This window comes from Rhincodon typus, chromosome 1, assembly GCF_021869965.1.
Source record: "Rhincodon typus isolate 14 chromosome 1, sRhiTyp1.1, whole genome shotgun sequence".
Lineage (NCBI taxonomy): Eukaryota > Metazoa > Chordata > Chondrichthyes > Orectolobiformes > Rhincodontidae > Rhincodon > Rhincodon typus.
The window spans coordinates 132,056,511-132,076,728 of NC_063332.1; the positions used below are offsets into that span (position 1 = coordinate 132,056,511).

General features: G+C 39.2%; 1 protein-coding gene across 1 annotated transcript in view; it reads left to right on the top strand.

Moving 5' to 3' along the window:
• nr3c2 (nuclear receptor subfamily 3, group C, member 2) overlaps positions 1–20,218 on the top strand; it is a 250,872-nt gene that overhangs the window by 143,884 nt on the left and 86,770 nt on the right. Inside the window, exons 4-5 of the mRNA XM_048606752.1 lie at positions 3,742–3,858; positions 6,749–7,069. Coding sequence (XP_048462709.1) covers positions 3,742–3,858; positions 6,749–7,069 — 438 coding nt within the window. The remainder of the gene's footprint in view (positions 1–3,741; positions 3,859–6,748; positions 7,070–20,218) is intronic.

Below are 20,218 nucleotides of genomic sequence, written 5' to 3' on the forward strand. Positions count from 1 at the left end.
TGCTGTGTTCATCCAGCTCTACACCTTGTTACCACAGACAGGACTAGCTTGATTTTCTATGCAGGAGCAAAATGTCATTTGTGCCTTCTCATTTATAACTACGTATTGAAAGAGAAAAGGAACTGTATTCATTTGCCTAATGTTCTACTTGCTAACCACACACCTTCCACTCTTTTTACTTTTGGTTGTTTGCATTAAAGAACATTACCAACTGGGCAAGGATATATCAAATTCCTACAAAACTTGTCTCCTTTATTTTTAAGAAATTTTAATGAATCTACATTTAAATTAAATTGAAATATGATTCCTACATGTGTATACCTACAGAGTGCTGATGGAGTGTACATTTCTATAGCTTTAAACTTTAATGTTGTATTGTTCTTAGCTTTTTAAACTTGATACTCAGGTATTTAAACTTGGTGTTAAGCTTTACATCCTTGACTCCAGAAGTTGATAACATCTCACTGTATTTTTCCAACACTTTGTTCAACCCAATGACTGTTTCTGCTGTATCAGATTTCCTGATGGTGTCAGAATCTCTTCTGGCTGATGAACTGGCAAGGCCAAAGCCTTGTACGGGTCTGAGCAACATGGGTTATAGCGAGGTTTGTGACAGAATCGGATGAGAAGTCTGTCGAGACTGATCTCAACATTGGGAGCAACCTGTTACATATTTTAAGCTTTTGACAAATGAATTGGTCAGTTTATTGCTAGAAAGCAGCAAATTGTCAGATAAGGGGAATCACTGCTTATTAAGCGGCTTGTTAATGGTCCATCTTGCCTTGCTATTCTGCTTTCTAGCTTCAGTCCCTTCATCCAATCCATTTATCTAAATTGTACAAGAATGAGACCCCATCATTGATCCATTTGGTACACCATTTGTTACACCTTTCCAACCAGAAAATGACCCATTTATGCCTACTGTCTATTTTCAGTTATCTAGCTTGTCTTTTGTCATGCAATTGTGTTATCATATACATTATGAGCTTGTATTTTCTGAAATAACCTTTGATGTGACACCTTGTTAAATGCCTCTGGAAATCCAAGTGCAGAATGTCCACTAATTCCCAATGATCCACAGCTTGTTACTTATGGAAAGAATTCCTTTCCCAAAACTGTGTTGACTCTGGCTGCTTTAAGGTCCCGATTCATTTGTTGACATTGTAGAGGGATCTTTACTTATGATGTGAGTGTGCTATAGCCAACCCAGGAATTTATGTTAGAGATAAAGAAGAGTAATATTGGACTTGAAACATTTAATTCTACTTACCTCTCCACAGATGCTGCCAGACCTGTTGAATATCTCCAGCATTTTCTATGTATGATAAGGATTAGAGTTGGAAAAGAGTGGAAAATGCTCCATTCTCCAGCATTGTAATCAATTGCTTTGATGAACACAGATAGCACATAAATATTAAATTGTTAGTAGGAATTAAAAGCCTGGCTTTAAATTTAGATTTTTACTTTGGATGACTTTTCCAGAGAAGCAATGGCTAACTCTTGGTATCGTTAGACTGAAAATAAATACCTTAGGGGTTGTCATTTCTATTTCTGTAATCGGTGATGCATTTGATTAGGATTATCTGTCATTGATATTTTAAACAAACATAATGCTTTCATATGATCACCTTTGTATTTTGACAGAAGTGTTAGTCTATTGAAATATTAGAGTATAATATCAGTGCTGTTGGTACTTTCTATTAATTGTTTCAGACTTTTAAGAGTGACTAAGAAAACAGAAACTGTGGACTGTAATATTAGAATTACACAGCTCCCTCTTAAAAGACTGGCTTGGAGATTCAATTTTGATAGATTTAACTTCACAAAGATTTTGAAATATAAGGGCATTTTATGTCAGAAGCACAAATAGAAATCCTTCACAGAATCCCCCACAAGATGAGTGTTCATATATGAATATTTTTCATTACCTGTTTCATAATCATTTTGTCCAACAGCTTTCTGGTTAATTTTAATTCAAATCTTGTAATTTCATGCACTTCATGTCCACATTGTGAGTTGCCATTCTGTTTTTGTCACACGTTTTTCATTAGCATTTTTCTACAGAAATACGATTTGCTTATGTAAAATTGTCATGCAATAATTATACAATTGTGCAGATCTGGTTTTGGGGGTCACAAGGAATGGAGGAAGGTAGGTGTGTCAGAATCAAGGAATAGGGGTTGGCTCTCAGTGGTGAATCCCCTGACTTAGGTCCAGACTCTCAGTCTTGCACAAATTAGTGCAAATCAAATAATTCTGCCCTCCTTCATCTGGCAATCCCCTATCATGTTCTGGAGAAGGGTTACTGGACCCGATACATTAACTCTGCTTTGTTTTCACAGATGTTGCCATACCTGCTGAATTTTTTCAGCAAGTTCTGCTTTTGTTTATGATTTCAGCATCTGCACTTCTTTGGTTTTGTTTTTTGCTTAGTTTCCTACCCTCACTGGTTTACTAGTCAGGTAGGCCAGCTCTTTCTTGTTTTGCCTGGAGCTGAAATAATTGCAGTCCAAGTGGGATAAGGCCTTTAAATAGTCACAAATTGACCATTTAAGAGCCTCAACTTATGGCTGACTGGAAATGTTGGGATTGTGCCTTCTCACCCAGAATTTAATTCCTGTCGTGACAGCACGGCAACTTGTATCTCCCTGATGCCAACTCAACTGATTATCTTCCCTCGTACCCGTTTGACCATCTTTCTGTGGAAATATGATGTAATCATCTCCATTTTCCTCTCACACAAAATAAAACAAAGAACTGCAGATATTGAAAATCTTTGCTGTTTCTGGCAACTGAACATTGCCAGGAATGGGGAGAAGGAAACTGCTCGTTTCTAAGTCATCATTATTGATTACCAAGCACTGTCTGCAGAGTTAACAAATTGTATCTAAGTAAAATTATGATGTAAAGAACTATCAAATCCATACCAAGAACACCTAAGTGATACATGCAATTTGAAGTTACTGTTTCATCAAGTGTATTTCTGATAGCCATGTTTTGTTTAACTTTATACTCATTCTTTACGCATCAGACCCTAAGGAACTCTTGATGTATTGGAATCAAGATAAATGGCCTCCAAAAACCACAGCCATCTCCTTTTGTGCTAGGTACATTCCAGCCAAAGAAGAATTTTCCCTTTGATTTCCATTGACTTCAATTTTGATACGGCTCTTTAATGCCACTGTCAGTCAAATACTGCTTTGGTATAAAAGGCAGTAACTCTCTCCATCCCTCTGTTCATGTTTGGACCAAGGTTATAATGAGGTCAGGAGCCGAGTATATGGTCCTCTGAAATGGAGCACTAGGGAGCAGCTATTGTTGAGTAAATGCTGTTTGATAGTATTTTTGATGAAACCTTGCAACATTTTGCTGATGTTTGAGATTAGACTAATGGGGTTAGAATTGACTAATTGCTTCTGCTTTTATCTTAGTTGGAACGTACCTGGATAATTTTCCACATTGTTGAGTGAATGCCAGCATTGTCTGAACTACACAATTGTCATTACTTGTACCATGCATGTTAATGGGACTTTGGCTCTGCATGCTCTGCTTTCATGCCATTTTTAAGTATTTCAGCTGGTGATAAATGTTATATATTTGCTGAATTCACATAGCATTCTAGGAAACATAAATCCACGCAACTGATTTACCAAACTGATGTGGGTCTGTAAATCCTAGTTGTTTGGCTATTAAAATAGTATTTTGTTAACTTCTTATGTTTTACTTTTTTTATCTAACTAGGACAACAAAACTACTTGTGTGCTGGACGAAATGACTGCATTATTGACAAAATCCGCAGGAAAAACTGTCCAGCTTGTCGATTACGAAAGTGTTTCAAAGCAGGGATGAACTTGGGAGGTAATTTTTTTTCTTTCTTTAAGTAAACATGTGTCATCCACTTTTAAAAAACGTGATTTCACTCGCACAAAAAGAATTCCTTTCTTAATCAGATAAACACTCCTTTCTTACTATGGCTCTTTGACAATACCATTTCTCAAGTTAAGTGTGTCCTGTATTTTATTGTACTAAAACACTAAAATGTATTGCCTAACATTGATGTGTTTGTATTAGGTGACAGAGAGGGATAGCATACAGTTCTACCGCCTCTGGAACTTCAGATCAAATCATGCCCATGATTGGTTGGATGCAAGGCTTTCTGCCCACTGGCTGCTGTGATATAGTTTGGCCTGTCGGTCCCACAATACTGAACTGTCCCTAATTTGACTCAATTTCCTGTAGAGGGATCAAACCTCCTTCCCAGATCACATGATATGGGAAGGAGGTTTGCCGTAACTATGCACTGACATGCCTTAATGTGTACAGAAATTTACTGTAAAGTAGTGATGTATTAAAATGTGTAGAGTTTATTTATTAGTATGACTTTCTATTGAGATTACTTGCAGAATCCTACTCTTAGTTAATAAAAGCACCGGTGTTACCTATGAGCAGGTAAAATCAGTCTCATGGCAACACTATTTTATCTCATTGGCAGGAAACTGAAATAAACTAAGAAGAATAACAGCACTGAATAAAATGCCTCTGTAGTTTAACTGAAAACCCAGAACTACTTGCACTCAAAATCAGAACCACTAAGGAAAATAAGATAATTTAAAATAATATTCAAGATTTTTTTAACATAAAATATTGGTATTTGCATTCTTAAATTAACATTTGCGTTTAATGTCTTAGTATCTATAACAATCATGTCCAAAGCAACATTACAATTCCTGAGAATTTGTTTTCAGTGTCTGCAGAAATAGGTAGTGATTAAGTATGTTTGATTTTGATTAAATTACAAGATCTGAATATTTGCAAAATAATGGAGTGAAATCCTAAAGTGCTTTAGACAGTGTTTTAGTAATATATGTTGAAAATTGCCCATTCACTCAGAGTCCTGTCACTATAAAGATTAGTCAAAAAACTAATGAGATGTCAGGATAGATCACAGAGACATTTGACTGCAATTCAGAATAAGTTATTCTATTTTTTCTTGTCAGACTGCATTTGGAATCTGAGGGACAACGTTAAACATTTGAACTCTTGTCATAGGACTGTGCCCGCAGGAGAACATGCTGGGAGTTTGTCCCTGTTTTTCCATGATTTTCCATCTCCAATGGGCCATGAGGAATGCACCTCCAAAGTTCTGATCTACAACTCTGAAAGCTTGCCATTATTATTTAAATAATCCATTACTATTGAAATAACCTTAGTCCTTTACACATTTTCAGTACCCTGGTTTTAAAAGAACATTTTTTCATTATGTTGTTTGAAGTAAGGCATTGAAAATCACTATGGGACTTGAGCTGGAAATTATGGGAAGATATAGGGAGAAGTCAACTTTTCTGAAGACACTAGCAATGAGATGATTTACAGGTATATAAAGTGCTGACAGGCATAAACAATTTAGATGTAATCACACTATTTAACATAAACTATGCCATCACAATAAGGGCGTAGTTTCAAAGTGAACAAACCATAAATATCAAATAAAAACCAAAAGAGTTGCAGCTGCTATAAATCAGAAACAGGAACTGAAATTGCTGGAAAAGTTCAGCAGGTCTGGCAGCATCTGTGAAGAGAAATCAGAGTTAATTTTTTGGGTGCAGTAACCCTTCCTCAGAGGAGTCAGTGAGAGGTAATGCTGTTGTCAAAGACTAGGCATTTGTAAGTAAAGGGTAATTGGTGATGGGATGCTGGCCTCTGAAGAGCTATTTCACTGTCACCTTAAAGGTTTATGCCCCAGTTCCCTGGCTGGCAACGTACGAAAAGAGGAGATGAAAGGGAAGCATTGCTGCATCTCTTGATTAGTTCATTGAAATTTGCACATTTCCTTCACAAAGGAAGTGTGAGGGAAGAGGTATAGAGATGGATCCTATGCTGAGTTATGGGAGGGATTAGCACAGTTACACGAATGAATGACTGTGAAGTCAGGGAGAACTCCAGCCACTTCTGGGTCAAAAAGAACATTTTAAACAGAATATTTAAAACAAACTATTTAGTGGCAGCTTTTGGGCCACTATTAGTTAAGCAAGCAATCCAAAATCTGTCTTTTCTCTATGAGCAGGTTCCCTGTGGAAGCATGGTTCCCAGTTAAGGCATATTCCATGTGCAATTCCCATTTTCAGATTAAAAATTGGACAAGTGCAACTTCCACTCAGCCCTTGTCACCTCTGTTAAATTTCATTATGAAGGCCTTTTCTGTGTTGAACATGAACCTCTTTGGCGTTCCCTGCAGAATTGTCATAAATCTCACAATGTGAAAGATTTCATAGCTGTTGCAAATATGTCTTTTGTTTCAGTCTTTTAAATCTTTTAATACTTTTAAATCCTGCAGCAGCCTGCACGTTTGAATGTCTGATGGAAAACTCCTTGTGATTAGCCATCCTGAGGCAGGAGCTTGACATATTATACAAATAGACTGACCCCAGCAGCTTCAGAAGGATTAGATCATTTCTTGGTCAGCAGAAGTAAATTGCACTGTGCAGTTTTTTCTTAACTCAGTTTTTTGTGTTTATAGAAATGTTTAAAATTATGTTGTCTACCAACAGTAAATTTAAAATTTTATTAGATTTTGAATGGTTTTCTTGGTGTCAGTAGATACTCAATGATATTATTCACTAGATAACACTGAAAATCCTTGTAAGTGTATAAAACCTCAGGTTTCCAAGTACAGGATCTGGTATGAAAGCTGAAATAAGATACAAGAAAACCAAAAAGATTGGTTATTATTATGTTCTTTGTCCCTTAGCACGGAAGTCTAAGAAGCTGGGGAAGGTGAAAGGGCTACATGAAGAGCAGCAACCACCACACAGTCCCAAAGAAGGAATCACGTTCACTGCTCCTTTACCAGAACCTACAGCAAGCACTGCACTTGTTCCTAACTTCTCACATATGCCACCACATATTCACCCATCGTTGATCACTATTCTTGAAGCCATTGAACCTGAAGTGGTTTACGCATCTTATGATAGCAGTCAAGCAGACACAACTAATCACCTGCTGTCCAGTTTGAACAAGCTGGCAGAGAAACAGATGGTTCGTATTGTGAAGTGGGCGAAAGGTCTTCCAGGTAGGACTGCAAAGAAATATTTAATTTTCATTTGTTATCCTTTGCATGCATGCTATTATTTATATTTTTAATGATAGAATTGTATTTTTCCTTCATATTTCATTATATTCCCAAAACACAAGAGTCTGATAATAAACTGCCTAAATATATTTAGGGCATTCACATTGAAACATTCACGTGGGCGTTTATCTAACTGCATATATGTGGTATGTATAGGTGTCCTATGCAGACCTATAGGCAAGTATGACAAAAACCTTATAAAATGATGTTTACAAGAAGCTATGTTTTGAAACACTGAGTAAATGACAGAACATATTTCAATGTATTAGCTTGAAACATGATTTTCTATTTCCGGGTTTCCAAATCTGTGGACACTAATTGTATTTAATTATACAACAATTACTGAATATTCAGATAATTTGGTACGAAAAATAATACTGTTTCACTCTCTTAATATAACAGTTAAATAGAGAAAAAAATTGATGACGTTAATTTATGAGATCAACAACACTTGCATTTATATAGTACTTTTGGCATAATAAAATGTCCTAGACATTGGGTACTAATTTGGCTAAGAAACTATGCTTACAACAAGTTTGTACATAGCTACAAAATTCTTGGGATTCTGTCAATGCCCTTATGGAATTATCACATTACATTGATGAAATCCCTCAGGGAAATGGTGGAAAACTGAGAGTGATCTCAGCACACCTGTGTGATCCTTTTCACAGCTTTTTGGCACCTATATGTCATTTTGCAATAGATTGGCAGAAATAAAATGGGGACATTAACACACAATTTTGTACATTTACCTCAGACTAGAGTGCTTGGGGCTGCATTAACTATTTGAAACATTATACATGGATGCTTAAGTAAGTGTGCACGTACAAAAGTTTTGTTTTAAGTTTTGACAATGTAATTTTGCTTAAGTAGACATCCTCCTTGAAGTGATTGTAATGAGGTCAGCCAGCTAGCTAACCTCATGAAGTATGAGTTCCCTGATTGGGACTGTTGATCTGGTCCAATCAGGGAGTCCTGGCTGACAGATAAAAAACATGAGTGTCAGAGATACTGACACTCTGGTACCTGATCTGAATGAGGCAGTACTGAAGTCAAGGGCTGTTTACATTTTAACAAAATGGTGATTTGGTGACAGGATACCGGCCTCCATGGTTATTTCATCTCTTGCCTATACTAACTGATTTGAATTGAACCAAATTAGGCTCATAAGCTTGAATGGAACAATTTGAATTAGTACCTGACCCCCAACAATTTGTGGTGGAGCATTTTTAATAATATCACAGCTAGATTGCAATTGATTTTGTTGTAGGTAAGATTCCATTTTAAGTTTTGATGAAGTATTTCCTTAATCTTGATATCCTGCACTCTGATTCCTCTGTATTTGCTTTCAATGCTAGTTGCTATTTAAAACTTCTTGATTTAAAAAAGGCTATTGTGATAAAACTAAGTAAGTTTGGTCATTAATGTATTTTGTGATGTGCTATCCCTAATTTGTGAAATCCTAAAGAACATTGTGTTGTGGCAAGCTGTCATTAAATTTAATTTGTTCCAAAGGGTTTTGAATTCCCTTGAACAATTCTGCCAGTTTATGAATTGCATGGTTGTACTATATCCTAAAATACAAAGCTGATAATGAGGGAGAAGAACTTGGATTAAATGAGAGTGAACAACCAGATAGACCATGTCCTCTGTGAATTATAGATGGATTTACACACCACCATGGTTTCTAGCTTTTGTTATTTTCCTTCCTTTTTAAGACTACGTAGTATTCATTGGCACCCTTACTTTGCAAAAGGTATGTGTGTATATATAGAATGTTTAATCAAGCAATTCTGGACCTGGCTGAAAGTCAGCATCCATGTAGATAGGTACAAAGACAAGATCCTAAATGTGCTGGAAATCTAAAATGAAAACCGAAAATGTTGGAAATATTTGACATGTTATGGACCATCTGTGGAGAGAAACTGGAATAATGTTGCAGGTGGCTGACCTATAATCAAAAGAAATACTCTTCTTTGAAAATCAGTATTTTGTGAATGGAGAAGATGCACTTAGTCATAGAGTCCTACAGCATGGAGACAAGCCCTTCAGCCCAACTGGCCCATGCCGATCGTCCATCCGCCTTAACCCCATTTCCCTGCACTTAGCCCATGTCCTTCTAAACCTTTCCTATCCATGTATTTGTCCAAAAGCCTTTTAAATGTTGTTAATGTACCCACCTCAACCACTTCTGTTGGCACTCTTTCCATATACATACCACCCTCTCTGTAAAATAAAAAGTTGCCCCTCAGCTTCCCATGTATTCTTTCCCCTCTTACCTTAAACTGATGCCCTCTAGTCTTCAATTCCCCAACCCTGGGAAAAAGACTGAGTGACGGCTATCATGATCTTATACACTTCTATAGGATCCACCCTCCATCCTGTATGCTCTAAAGAAAGAAGTTCCACCTTGTCCAACCTCTTCCTATAACTCAGTCCCTTGAGTCCTGGCAACATCCTCGTAAATTTCTTGTGCATGCGTTCCAGTTTAATAACGTCCTTCCTATAGCAAGGTGACCAAGACTGAACACAATACTCCAAGTGCGGCCTCACCAACGTCCTGTACAACAGCAACATAACTTCTCAACTTCTGTGCTCAGTGCCCTGACTAATGAAGGTCAGTGCACCAAAAGCCTTCTTCACTGCCCTGTCTCCCTGTGACTTCACTTTCAGAGAACCGTGCACCTGAACTCCAAGGTCCCTCTGTTCCGCTACACGCCTCAAGGCCTTAACCATTCACCATGAAACTCCTACCTTGATTTGACTTTCCAAAATGTAACAACTCATATGTATCTACATTAAACTCCATTTGCCATTTCTCAGCCTACTTCCCCAGCTGATCAAGATCCTGCTGCAGTTTCGAATAACCTTCCACAGTACCCACTATTTTAGTGTCATTCGCAAACTTGTTAACAATGCTTTGTACATTCTTATCCAAATCATGTATATAGATGACAAACGGCAATCTGCCCAGCACTGACCCCTGAGGCACACCAGTGGTCACATTCCTCCAGTCTGACAAGCATCCTTCCACTTATTACTCTCTGCTTCCTACCATCAAGCCAATTGTGTGTCCAGTTTGTCAGCTCTGCCTGGATTCCATGCGATCTATCCTTCCAGAGCAGTCTACCACATGGAAAGGTATCAAAGGCCTTACTGAAATCCATCTAGACGATGTCTACCGCCCTGCCCTCATCAACCTTTATGGTCAGTTCATCAAAGAACTCTAACAAATTTGAGAGGTATGGTCTCCCACGCACAAAGCCATGCTGACTACTCCTAATCAAAGCCTGTCTTTCCAAATGCATGTATATCTTACCCCTCAATCTTCTCAAGTAACTTACCTACCATAGATGTTAGGCTTACTGATCTATAATACCCAGGCTTTTCTTTGCAGCCCTTCTTGAATAAATGCACAACATTCACTACCTTCCAATCTTCTGGGACCTCACCTGTGGCTAACAATGATGCAAATATATCAGTCAGGACCCCCGCTATTTCTTCTCTAGCCTCTTGCAGGGTTCTTCGATATGTCTGGTCAGGACCAGGAGATTTATCCACCTTTGTACATTGTAATGCTTCCAACACCACCTCTAATATGATATGGACTGTCCCCAAGATATCGCCACTGACTTCCCCAAGTTCCCAAGTCTTCATGCATTTCTCCTTGGTAAATACAAAAGAGAAATATTCATTGAGGACCTCGCCCATTTCCTGCGGTTCCACACATACGTGCCCACTTTGGTCCACAAGAGGTCCTGTGCTCTCTCTGGTTATTCTTTTTCCTTTAATATACTTAAAGAATCTCTTTGGATTCACACTAATCTTCTCAGCCAAAGCTATCTCATGCCCCCTTTACGTCCTTCTGATTATCCTTCTTCAGTAAACTCCTGTATCCCCTACATACCTCCAGGGATTCCCTTGATCCCAGCTGCCTGTACCTGAGCCATGCCTCCTCCTTTTTTCTGCTCAAAGCCTCAATATCCCTTGTCATCCAGGGTTCCCTACTCCTGCCAACATTAACCTTTACCTTCACAGGAACGTATGGACTTGGAACTCTAGCCATCACACTTTTAAAAGCCTCCCACTTGCCAGAGGTCCCTTTTCCTGCAAACAAATACTCCAGTCAACCTCTGCAAGCTCCTGTCTAATTCCATCAAAATTTACCTTGCCCCAGTTTAGAACTTGAACCTGTGGTCCAGTTTTGTCCTTCTCCATAACTTTTCTAAAGTTAATAGAACTCTAGTCACTGGTCCCAAAATGCTCCCCCACTATCACCTCAGTCACCCGTTCTGCCCTATTTCCCAAGAGTGAGTCAAGTTTTGCCTCTTCCAAAGTAGGACTCTCTATATACTGCTTGAGGAAATTTTCCTGAACACATTTAACAAATTCCACTCCATCTAAGCCCATAACACTATGGCAGTCCCAGTCTATGTTAGGAAAATTAAAATCCCCCACTATGACAACCCTATTGCTCATGCAAGTTTGCTCAAGTCTTCCTACATATTTAATCCTCTAATTCCCGTTGACTATTTGGAGGCCTGTAGTACATCCCCAATGAAGTCACCATTTCCTTCTTATTTCTTAGCTCCACCTACAAAGCTTCACTGGATGATCCCTCAGCTATTTCATCTCTGAGTACTGCTGTGATACACCTCTTAATCAAAAATGCAACTCCCCCTCCCCTCTTTCACCACCTCTGTCCTACCTAAAGCATCTGTACCCTGGCACATTAAGCTGCTAGTCCTGTCCCTCCTTTAGCCATGTTTCTGTAATGGCTATAATATCCCAGTTCCATGTACCTATCCACACCCTGAGCTCATCAGCCTTACCTGTCAGCCCTCTTGTGTTGAAATAGATGCAATTTAATTCAAAAGAATTCCTTGCTCCCTGTCGTGTTCCAGCCTGACCTGTCTCTTCAACTTGTTGTTTCTGATTACTGTATCTCTTTCCAGACTTGCACTTGCCTCCCTGCTATTGAGGATCGCAACCCCCTGCCAATCTAGTTTAAACCCTCTCTTGTAGCACTAGCAAATCTGCTCGCGATCATGTTGGTCCACCTCCAGTTTCATCCCTCTTGAACAGGTCACCTCTGACCCAGAAGATCCCAATGATTCAGGAATCTGAATCCCTGTCCCCTGCACTAATTCTTTAGCCATGCATTCATCTGCCATATCCTCCTGTTCTTACCCTCACTAGCACGTGGCACTAGAAGTAATCTGGAGATTACCACCTTCAAGGTTCTGGTTTTTAAACTTTCTTTCTAGATTTCTATAATCACTCCGCAGGACCTCATGCATATTTCTGTCAATGTGCACAATGACTTCTGGCTGCTCACTCTCCCCCTTGAGAATGTTCTGCAGCCACTCCAAGACATCCTGGACCCTGGCACCCGGGAAGCAACACACCTTCCTGAATTCCTGTTTCCGGCCACAGAATCTTCTGTCTGTGCCCCTAACTATCAAGTCCCCTATCACTAAGGTCCTGTTTACCTTTACCCTTTCCTGCTGTGCCCCAGAGCCAGTCATAGTGCCATCGACCTGGCTACTGCTGCTTTGCCCTGAACGGTTAATTATGACATGGTCAGCATCTCAGATGATCTTGAATGCATTCAGCTCCAGCTGCAGCTCCCTAACATGGTCTCCCAGGAACTGCAGCTGGGTGTACTTCACACAGGTGTAGTCATCACCTCTGTGGTCTGTCATGACTTGATTAATTCATTTTTAACCCTAATTATTTATTTTTGATATCAGGAAACTTTTCTAAACTTTCCTATTGACCTAAATACTTACCAAACAATAATAAACTCTTGTGAGTTCTTTGGACTTCCTTTCAGTTAACATGTGGAAGGATTTAATGGAAGAATTTGCGGGCATTTTGTGGCCACATGTATTGATCAAAGTTTAGGCCAATGAAAATCATTGACAGAAGTTTTTATGCAGCTCTTTTGAACATAAAAGTGGTACTTCTCATCAGTATTTCATTACTAAAGTCTCATCTTTTTGATAATTTTGTATCACTTTGATTTATTATTTAATAGGCTAAAGTAATAAACAAAAGTCAGTTATTAATGGTAGAAAATTTCTATTTTATGTATGTAGAGAAAGGTTGGTTGCTCAAGTCAGGAAATGTCCTGAAGGACTCCTTCTATGATCTTTGTGAAAGTGAAGACCTACATGTTGATAATAATACCATGTCCATATGTTTCTGGAACATTGCTAGGCTGGTCACTAAAGTACCACTCAAAGAAGCCATTGACCTGTGCACTAAGCCACTACATCATGGCAATCTAGATGCATTGCTGGTTACTGAAACATTTTCAGCAAACTCATGAACTTAGAAACTCAAGCAGTTCAGTTCAGTGTCAGTGACACTTTGCCTGTCCAAATAGATAATGCCGTCATAGGATCCTCTCTTAGCCGAGTCTTCACCAACATCTTCAACCGTTTGCCAGCAATGTGTGTTTTCAATGGAATGACCACTAACCACCTACCCCTTATTTATTTCCAGTATATAGATAACATTTTTTTCTTTTTGAATCCTCAATTAATTTCCTGAAATAATTGAATTGACTCCACCCATGTTCAAATTCACGTTTGAAATAAAGAAGTCAAACCAGTTCCCTTTCTTCCATGTGCCAGTTGAAAAATGGCATTATTTAAATGGAGAAAAGCTGCAAGGCAAAGGGACTTGGGATTACAAGTGCATCAAACACACAGGAGCAGCAAGTAATCAGGAAGGCTAATGGAATGTCGGACCTTACTTCAAGGGGATTGGAGTATAAGGGTTGGGAAGTCTTACTTCAACCATACAAGGCACTGGTGTGACCACATCTGGAGTATTATGAGCAGTTTTGGTCTCCCTACTTAGGAACAGATATTACCTGATTGGAGGCAGTTCACAGAACGGTTCACTAGGATGATTCCTAGTATGGAAGGATTGTCTTTTGAGCTAAGGTTAAACACGTTGGGATTCTACTTATCACAATTTAGGAGAATGAGAGGTGAATTCATTGAAACATATAGGATTCCTAAGGGGCTTGACAGCATAATTGCAGAGAGGATATTTCCTCTCTCAGGAGAGACTAGGACCAGAGGCATAGTCTCAGAATAAAGGGATACCAATTTAAGACTGAGATAAAGAGAAATTGCTTCTCTGAGGGTTGTGAGTCTACCTCAGACCTGAAGGAGGGGTTGATATCCAGAGAGGCTGATCTCTTCAAGGTGGAGCCTGTGTGGATGACACTCGAGAGGGAATGAATTACAAAACAGGTATAAGCTTGGGCATGTTAAGAATATATTCACAGTGATGGTGACTGAGGAGTAGCACAGCACTTGACAATGAATCTTGGCTACAGGGACGTGGAGCTCTCCTTATCACTATGAGTGGTCACAGTCCTCACCTGCTTTGGCAATTATGCTGTCAAGCCCCTTAGGAATCCTGCTTTGGCAAAGATTCTTTTCTCATGGGGAGTGAACAGATAAATGCAGGGCACCCCAGCATGCAGCTTTGCCCTCACTTCTCCATTGCAGACAGTTTTTTCCTTGGATAATACATAGGAGGGGATTTAGTGAGATGAAGGTACCAGCACTGCTGTTCCTGTTGATGCATGTGCAAGAAGAGTGGTGAGGTGTCCTAAGTGTGTAAGTAGGAAGAGCAGATGACATAAAACGTTAGTAGTCTGGGTTGTGGTATGTGTGAGTGCGATTGAGGGAAGATGCTGCATGCAATATTAGGAATAATAGATTGTGAGCCTTGTGTGCACTGGCAAAGCTAAAGTGAATGTGAGGTAGCCGAGAGAAGATGAGAACTAGGAGTTTGAGTAGGCAATGCAGCCTCGTGAGCAGATAGTACTGTACTTACCCTTGCAGAGCACATAAAGTCATTAATTTTTTTTCCTGCTTTGTTGGGCGTTCCTCCAAAACATGGACATTGCACTGAAACGGATGTGATGGCTGGAAGGATGTGGTGCTGTGGTCTCCTTTGGCGTTCCTAAGGAAACAGGACAGCCTTCATGTCCACCACTATGACCACCAGGATTTCCAGATTCTTGTCAGTAAAGTGGGCTGGGTCAAATTCATGCTGCAGTGTTTCAAGCCAACCTTCTCAAGGTCCAATAGAGATCGCCAATGAATGTTGGCTTTGCCAGAGACAGTCAACACACCATGATCAGACAAAAAAGAAAAAAAATGTATTGAGGAAGATCTGGTATTGAGTTGTTAGGACAGTTTTGAGAATTAGATGTGAGAAGACAGCACAGTTGCTACCATCACTGAGTATTTGAACTAGGAGGTATAGTTCAATGATCTTGAATGGAGTTGTAAGGTTAGAGTTGATGTTCAATGAGCTATGGAGTTTGAGCTAAGCCAGGTTCAGTGAAAATGCAATCATAAGTAGATTGTGCACTGTGAGGTGTTGGTGAAACACCTGTATAACAACCAGGAGTATTTGATTATAGCAAAGTCACTTATAATATTGTGCAGTTTTTTGCCATTAAGCTTTACATTTCACAAAATCATCTCTTAAAATACAGTACTTGATAAAAATTTGCTTACCAGTTTCCAAAACAATTTCAGTCAAAGGTAAACTCCATTGAACTCTATAATTTATAACACATGGGTGTGATTTTTAGGACATAATAACCTGAAATGTTTCAGCCTTAGGAGCCATGTATTATCTGAAATAAATACCTGAGATCTGCTACGAGTCCAGTAGCAGAACATAATATGCTAAATTGCCTGCCCACAAACTGTGAATTAGATTGACTAGGTCTCAGCTATTATTGAAAATAAAAATATTGTAATAAAAATCTTGCATTATGCTGTCAGGTAAACTCACTTTGACGTAATATAGGAGTTTTATGGTAGTTGCACCACGCTGTCCTATAATTTTACTGCCATTATCTCATCTGATAATGCGCTGGCCTGCATTATTGTGCACTATTCTAATGCCACCGTTTGTTTCAAATAATTACATTAACAACCGTTAAAGTTAATACAGTAAAAATATTAATGGTTATTCTGTGGAAATTAAACATCTGGTTGAAAATATCGAGGAATACAGTACTTTTCATAAGGATGTCCCAAAATGCTTTACAGTCATTGAAGTATTAATGAAATATGGTGAAATACTATTTGTGGGTGGTAGTGTCAATGGACTACTGACTAATCCAGTCCATAGCCTAATGTTCCAGGGATATAGGTTTGAATCCTATTGTGGCAGGTGATGAAATTTGAATGTGAACTCAATAAAAAGCTAATCTAATGGAGACCATGTAGTCAGTGTTAATTATTGTTAAAAACTAATGCCTTTTAGGGAAGGAAGTCTGCTGTCCTTGCCTGTTCTGGCCTATACAAAACTCCAGACCCACAGCAATGTGGTTGACTCTTAACTCCACACTGGGCAATGTGGAATGGGAATAAATTGCCAGCATGCCCACATCCTATGAATGATTTTTCTTTAATTTTAAATACAGCAGGGGTGCATTTTAATGGGAAAAAGAAAGTAGGTGAGGAGTACAGTGTATGTTTAATCCCCTAAAAGTTACATTGGGTTGAGATTCTGAATTGTCCTGCCAGCTTCTGTGTTTCATCCTGTCGGGCAAGACATTTAAATATTCAAATTGATGCTTCAACTGTAACAGGCAGTAAATCTATTTCCTGAGCTAGTTGCAATTCACCAGGGTTACCAAGTGTGTATATAGTGCAGTGTATATTCAGTGAAACTAGTAAGCTAGGAAGCCTTTGATCAGTGCCACAAAAGAGCTGCAGCTGTGACTCCGTGAGAGGCTGCCTTCCCAATTCTCCTCACTTGTTAGATAATTGCCAACTCCTTGAAAGTCAATTCTTCTGCCTTGCAGTTCAGTTACCTTCAGCTGCACTTCCCTACTGCCAGCTTGCACTACAGCATGGGAACAGCTCTACTTTGCACATTAATGAGGAACACGAGAACCAGTATCAGAAACGTAAGCAGCACCAGCTGCCTTCTCGTCAGCCACATATCACTGCACAGGAGACGGACATAAAACTCCAGCTCCAATAGGCAAGACCACTAACACAGGATTTACAAGCAGAAGATTAGTTTTCTGGACATGTGTGAGCACCAATATCTCAGGAGGTCCAGGTTTTTAGGGCAGTTTGATGGAACATCTGTAGCCTCCTGAAATGGGACATTCTTTACAGTGGACGTCGTAGACAAGCATTGCCGATGGCTGTCACTGATGGGCCATCCTGTCTGTCTCTCCCCAAGGCTATGTGCTGTCCTCCTGAAACGAGACAAAGCAGAGTTAGGAGTGTTTTTTATGGCTTGTGCGTGGCAAGGAGAGGGTAGTATTTATCATGAAAAAAGGACAGTATTTGTGGAAGATATCTGTGAGGCATGGATGCCTGAGGTCAATAGGACCAGGGTAAATGTATTAGCTGTTTGAATGGAGGTGTAAAATACCTTCAGAGATGATTAGAAGAAAGCAGGAGGTGAATGTTTTTTGAGGATGGCTGATAAAGTCAGAGTGTGGAGTTTAGCTTCTAAAAATGTTTTGTCACTGACTTTTCCCCCCACTTCTGGCACACTGTATACTTTTGGTGTCCTGACTGCAGGTTGGAAGTACCAGAGCTCAGCTGCTCACTTTCTCAGGTTGTCCTCTGCTGTATGAAGTAATTATTTTGAAAGTTAGTTCCACCCAATATATTGGTGTTACACAGTTTTTGAGTGAAGACAGGGAGTTTGACACTAGCCTTTGTAGAAAGCAATGTGTTCTGTACAGCTCCTTATCATCATTTATAATTATGCCTGACTAGTAATGTAAGTTTTACTATGGATATCATGCAACAAACCATCTTATCAACTAAGATATACAAGTGATCTTTCCTCTACCACTGATAATTAGACATGTCCTAGACACAGTGTAGATATGTGAGGATGATGGCAGCAAACTACTTCAGATAATGCTTACCTTGTGCCTATATTGGCAGATGTGGCAGATACAATGAGACGCCAGCAGTGGCTATCAAGGCAAATCAATTTTCTCTTCCTCATATCCTTGACAGAGCTCATCTTACTGCAGCAGGATCTCCAGTTAGGTGAGAGGCCTGAGGGATGGCTTTCCCACATTTCCTCTCCATTCCAGTGGTATCTGCAGCCTCTGGAAATCATGTTCAGTTGAACTATTCTGATTCTTGCTGGGGTTCCCCTAATTAAAAAGCCTTTCTTTGACATAATCAGCATCCCATCCTTCCCACGCTCCCTGATTGGCCAGGGGATTCTAATGCTGTCACCTATTTAAAAAGAATGCTATGACTAAGCCACAGCTGCTACCTAATTCTATTAAAATGTAATAATTTCTGGCAGACTGAAATGTCTACTATGATAACCTCCAAACCTCAAATTAAAAATGGAATTTATTAATGAATCTTGACATTGACATGCATTTAGGTTTTTTCCAAACGCTGCAGTGGAAAAATTCATTTGTGTTGCACTACTTTTAGCAATAATCCCATTGAAGAACAAGGTCCAGATTGTGCAGGTAGCAGCCTGCAGTGCTGCCTGTGCCAGTGAGCAAATGTAAGTCTGGGTGGCACCACTAGAAGTGCTGCAACAGAAATAAATTGCTTTCCCTATGGTCGTTTAGCCTCAGTATTTTTTCCATTATTTCTTTTGTGGTTTCCCTGTATGTTATATCATGTATATTTTACCTATATGTAAACACAAGTAAGAGCTTGCCAAGATAAGAATAGTAAAATTTAAACAGTTCAGATATTTTGATTCAAGAAGTTGTTTACACAAGAAAGCCACAAAAGGAAGTAAAGGAAAATGGTTAGTATATAGGAAATAACTTTGAAATAGACAATCCTTCTATGCATTTGTCGATATCTATTGTAATGTCTAGTTATTGGTCTTCTTAATTGTGGATGTTAATCTTTGTGTCACATTTTAATGACTTCATTAAATAAGCATGATCTGTTCAATTAACCAATATGGCGCCTCAAACATCTGATGGCTGGCGTTATTAGTTGGGAAGGAGGAACCAACTACCATGAAATCATCAACCAGAATACTCAAATGATTTTTGCAAAATGGTTTCAGAGGTTGTGTTATTTTTAAACTTATCACGCCATATAGCACTAACAATTCAAATATCAGCATCGTAGATTCATCAAATATTTTGTAGAATGCTTTTGTTAAATCACTACACCCATCTTGAAAAGTGTGAATTACAGGAGACGCTCAATTGCAACTGTAGCTCTTTGCTATTAAGCATTTTGCAGTAGCCTGATGTTCTGGAAGGCACTGTTTTACTTTGATTATTAAACCTGCTACAGCAGCCTTCTCCCACACAGGCCTAGCTCTGTCTTGAAACTTGCACTTCAAAGTATGCTTAATTTTGAGGGACAGCTATTTTTGTCTCCAGGTTTCTTGCTAGTACTTACTCAAGCCCAAACATCAGTGAACTGAATACTCTTTTGCTGTTCTGAGTGTCATTGACAGGGCCAGCATTTGTTTCTTATCCTTAATTTTCCTTGCTGTGTAGTTTGCTAGGCCATTTCAGAGGACATTCAAGAGTCAACCACATTACTGTGTATCAGGGGTCATATGTGGGCCAGATAGGTTTAAGACAGCATATTTACTTCTGTAAATGGCATTCATGAATATGGAGGACAAGGAAAATGCTTCAGGACACTCTGAGGCTGCCCTTGCGGCATGGTAATATTGACCTTAATGACTGGGAAATATTTGCTGCCATTTATACAAAAGGCACCAACTTGTTCATCAGGTTACATCATGTTTTGAGTCACAACATCTTATTGATGAAGCAAAGCAGTGACAAAGAAGGAGAAAGAAGGAAGCAAATCCTGCCCTCCAGCTCCCACTGCCTCACAGGACATTGTGTCTCATGTGTGCAAAGATCCTTAGGTTGGGAAGTGGCCTGTTGAGTCACTTGAAGACCCATGACAGCAGCTCACAATTCTGAGTAGATGTCACTCTTGAATCAAGAGACAGCTGACAACAGGCTTCTGTACTCCGAGGAAACCAAGCCAAATAGTTATGACAAACTCTTAAAATATAACCCTCCTCGCTTAGTATTATCCCTGT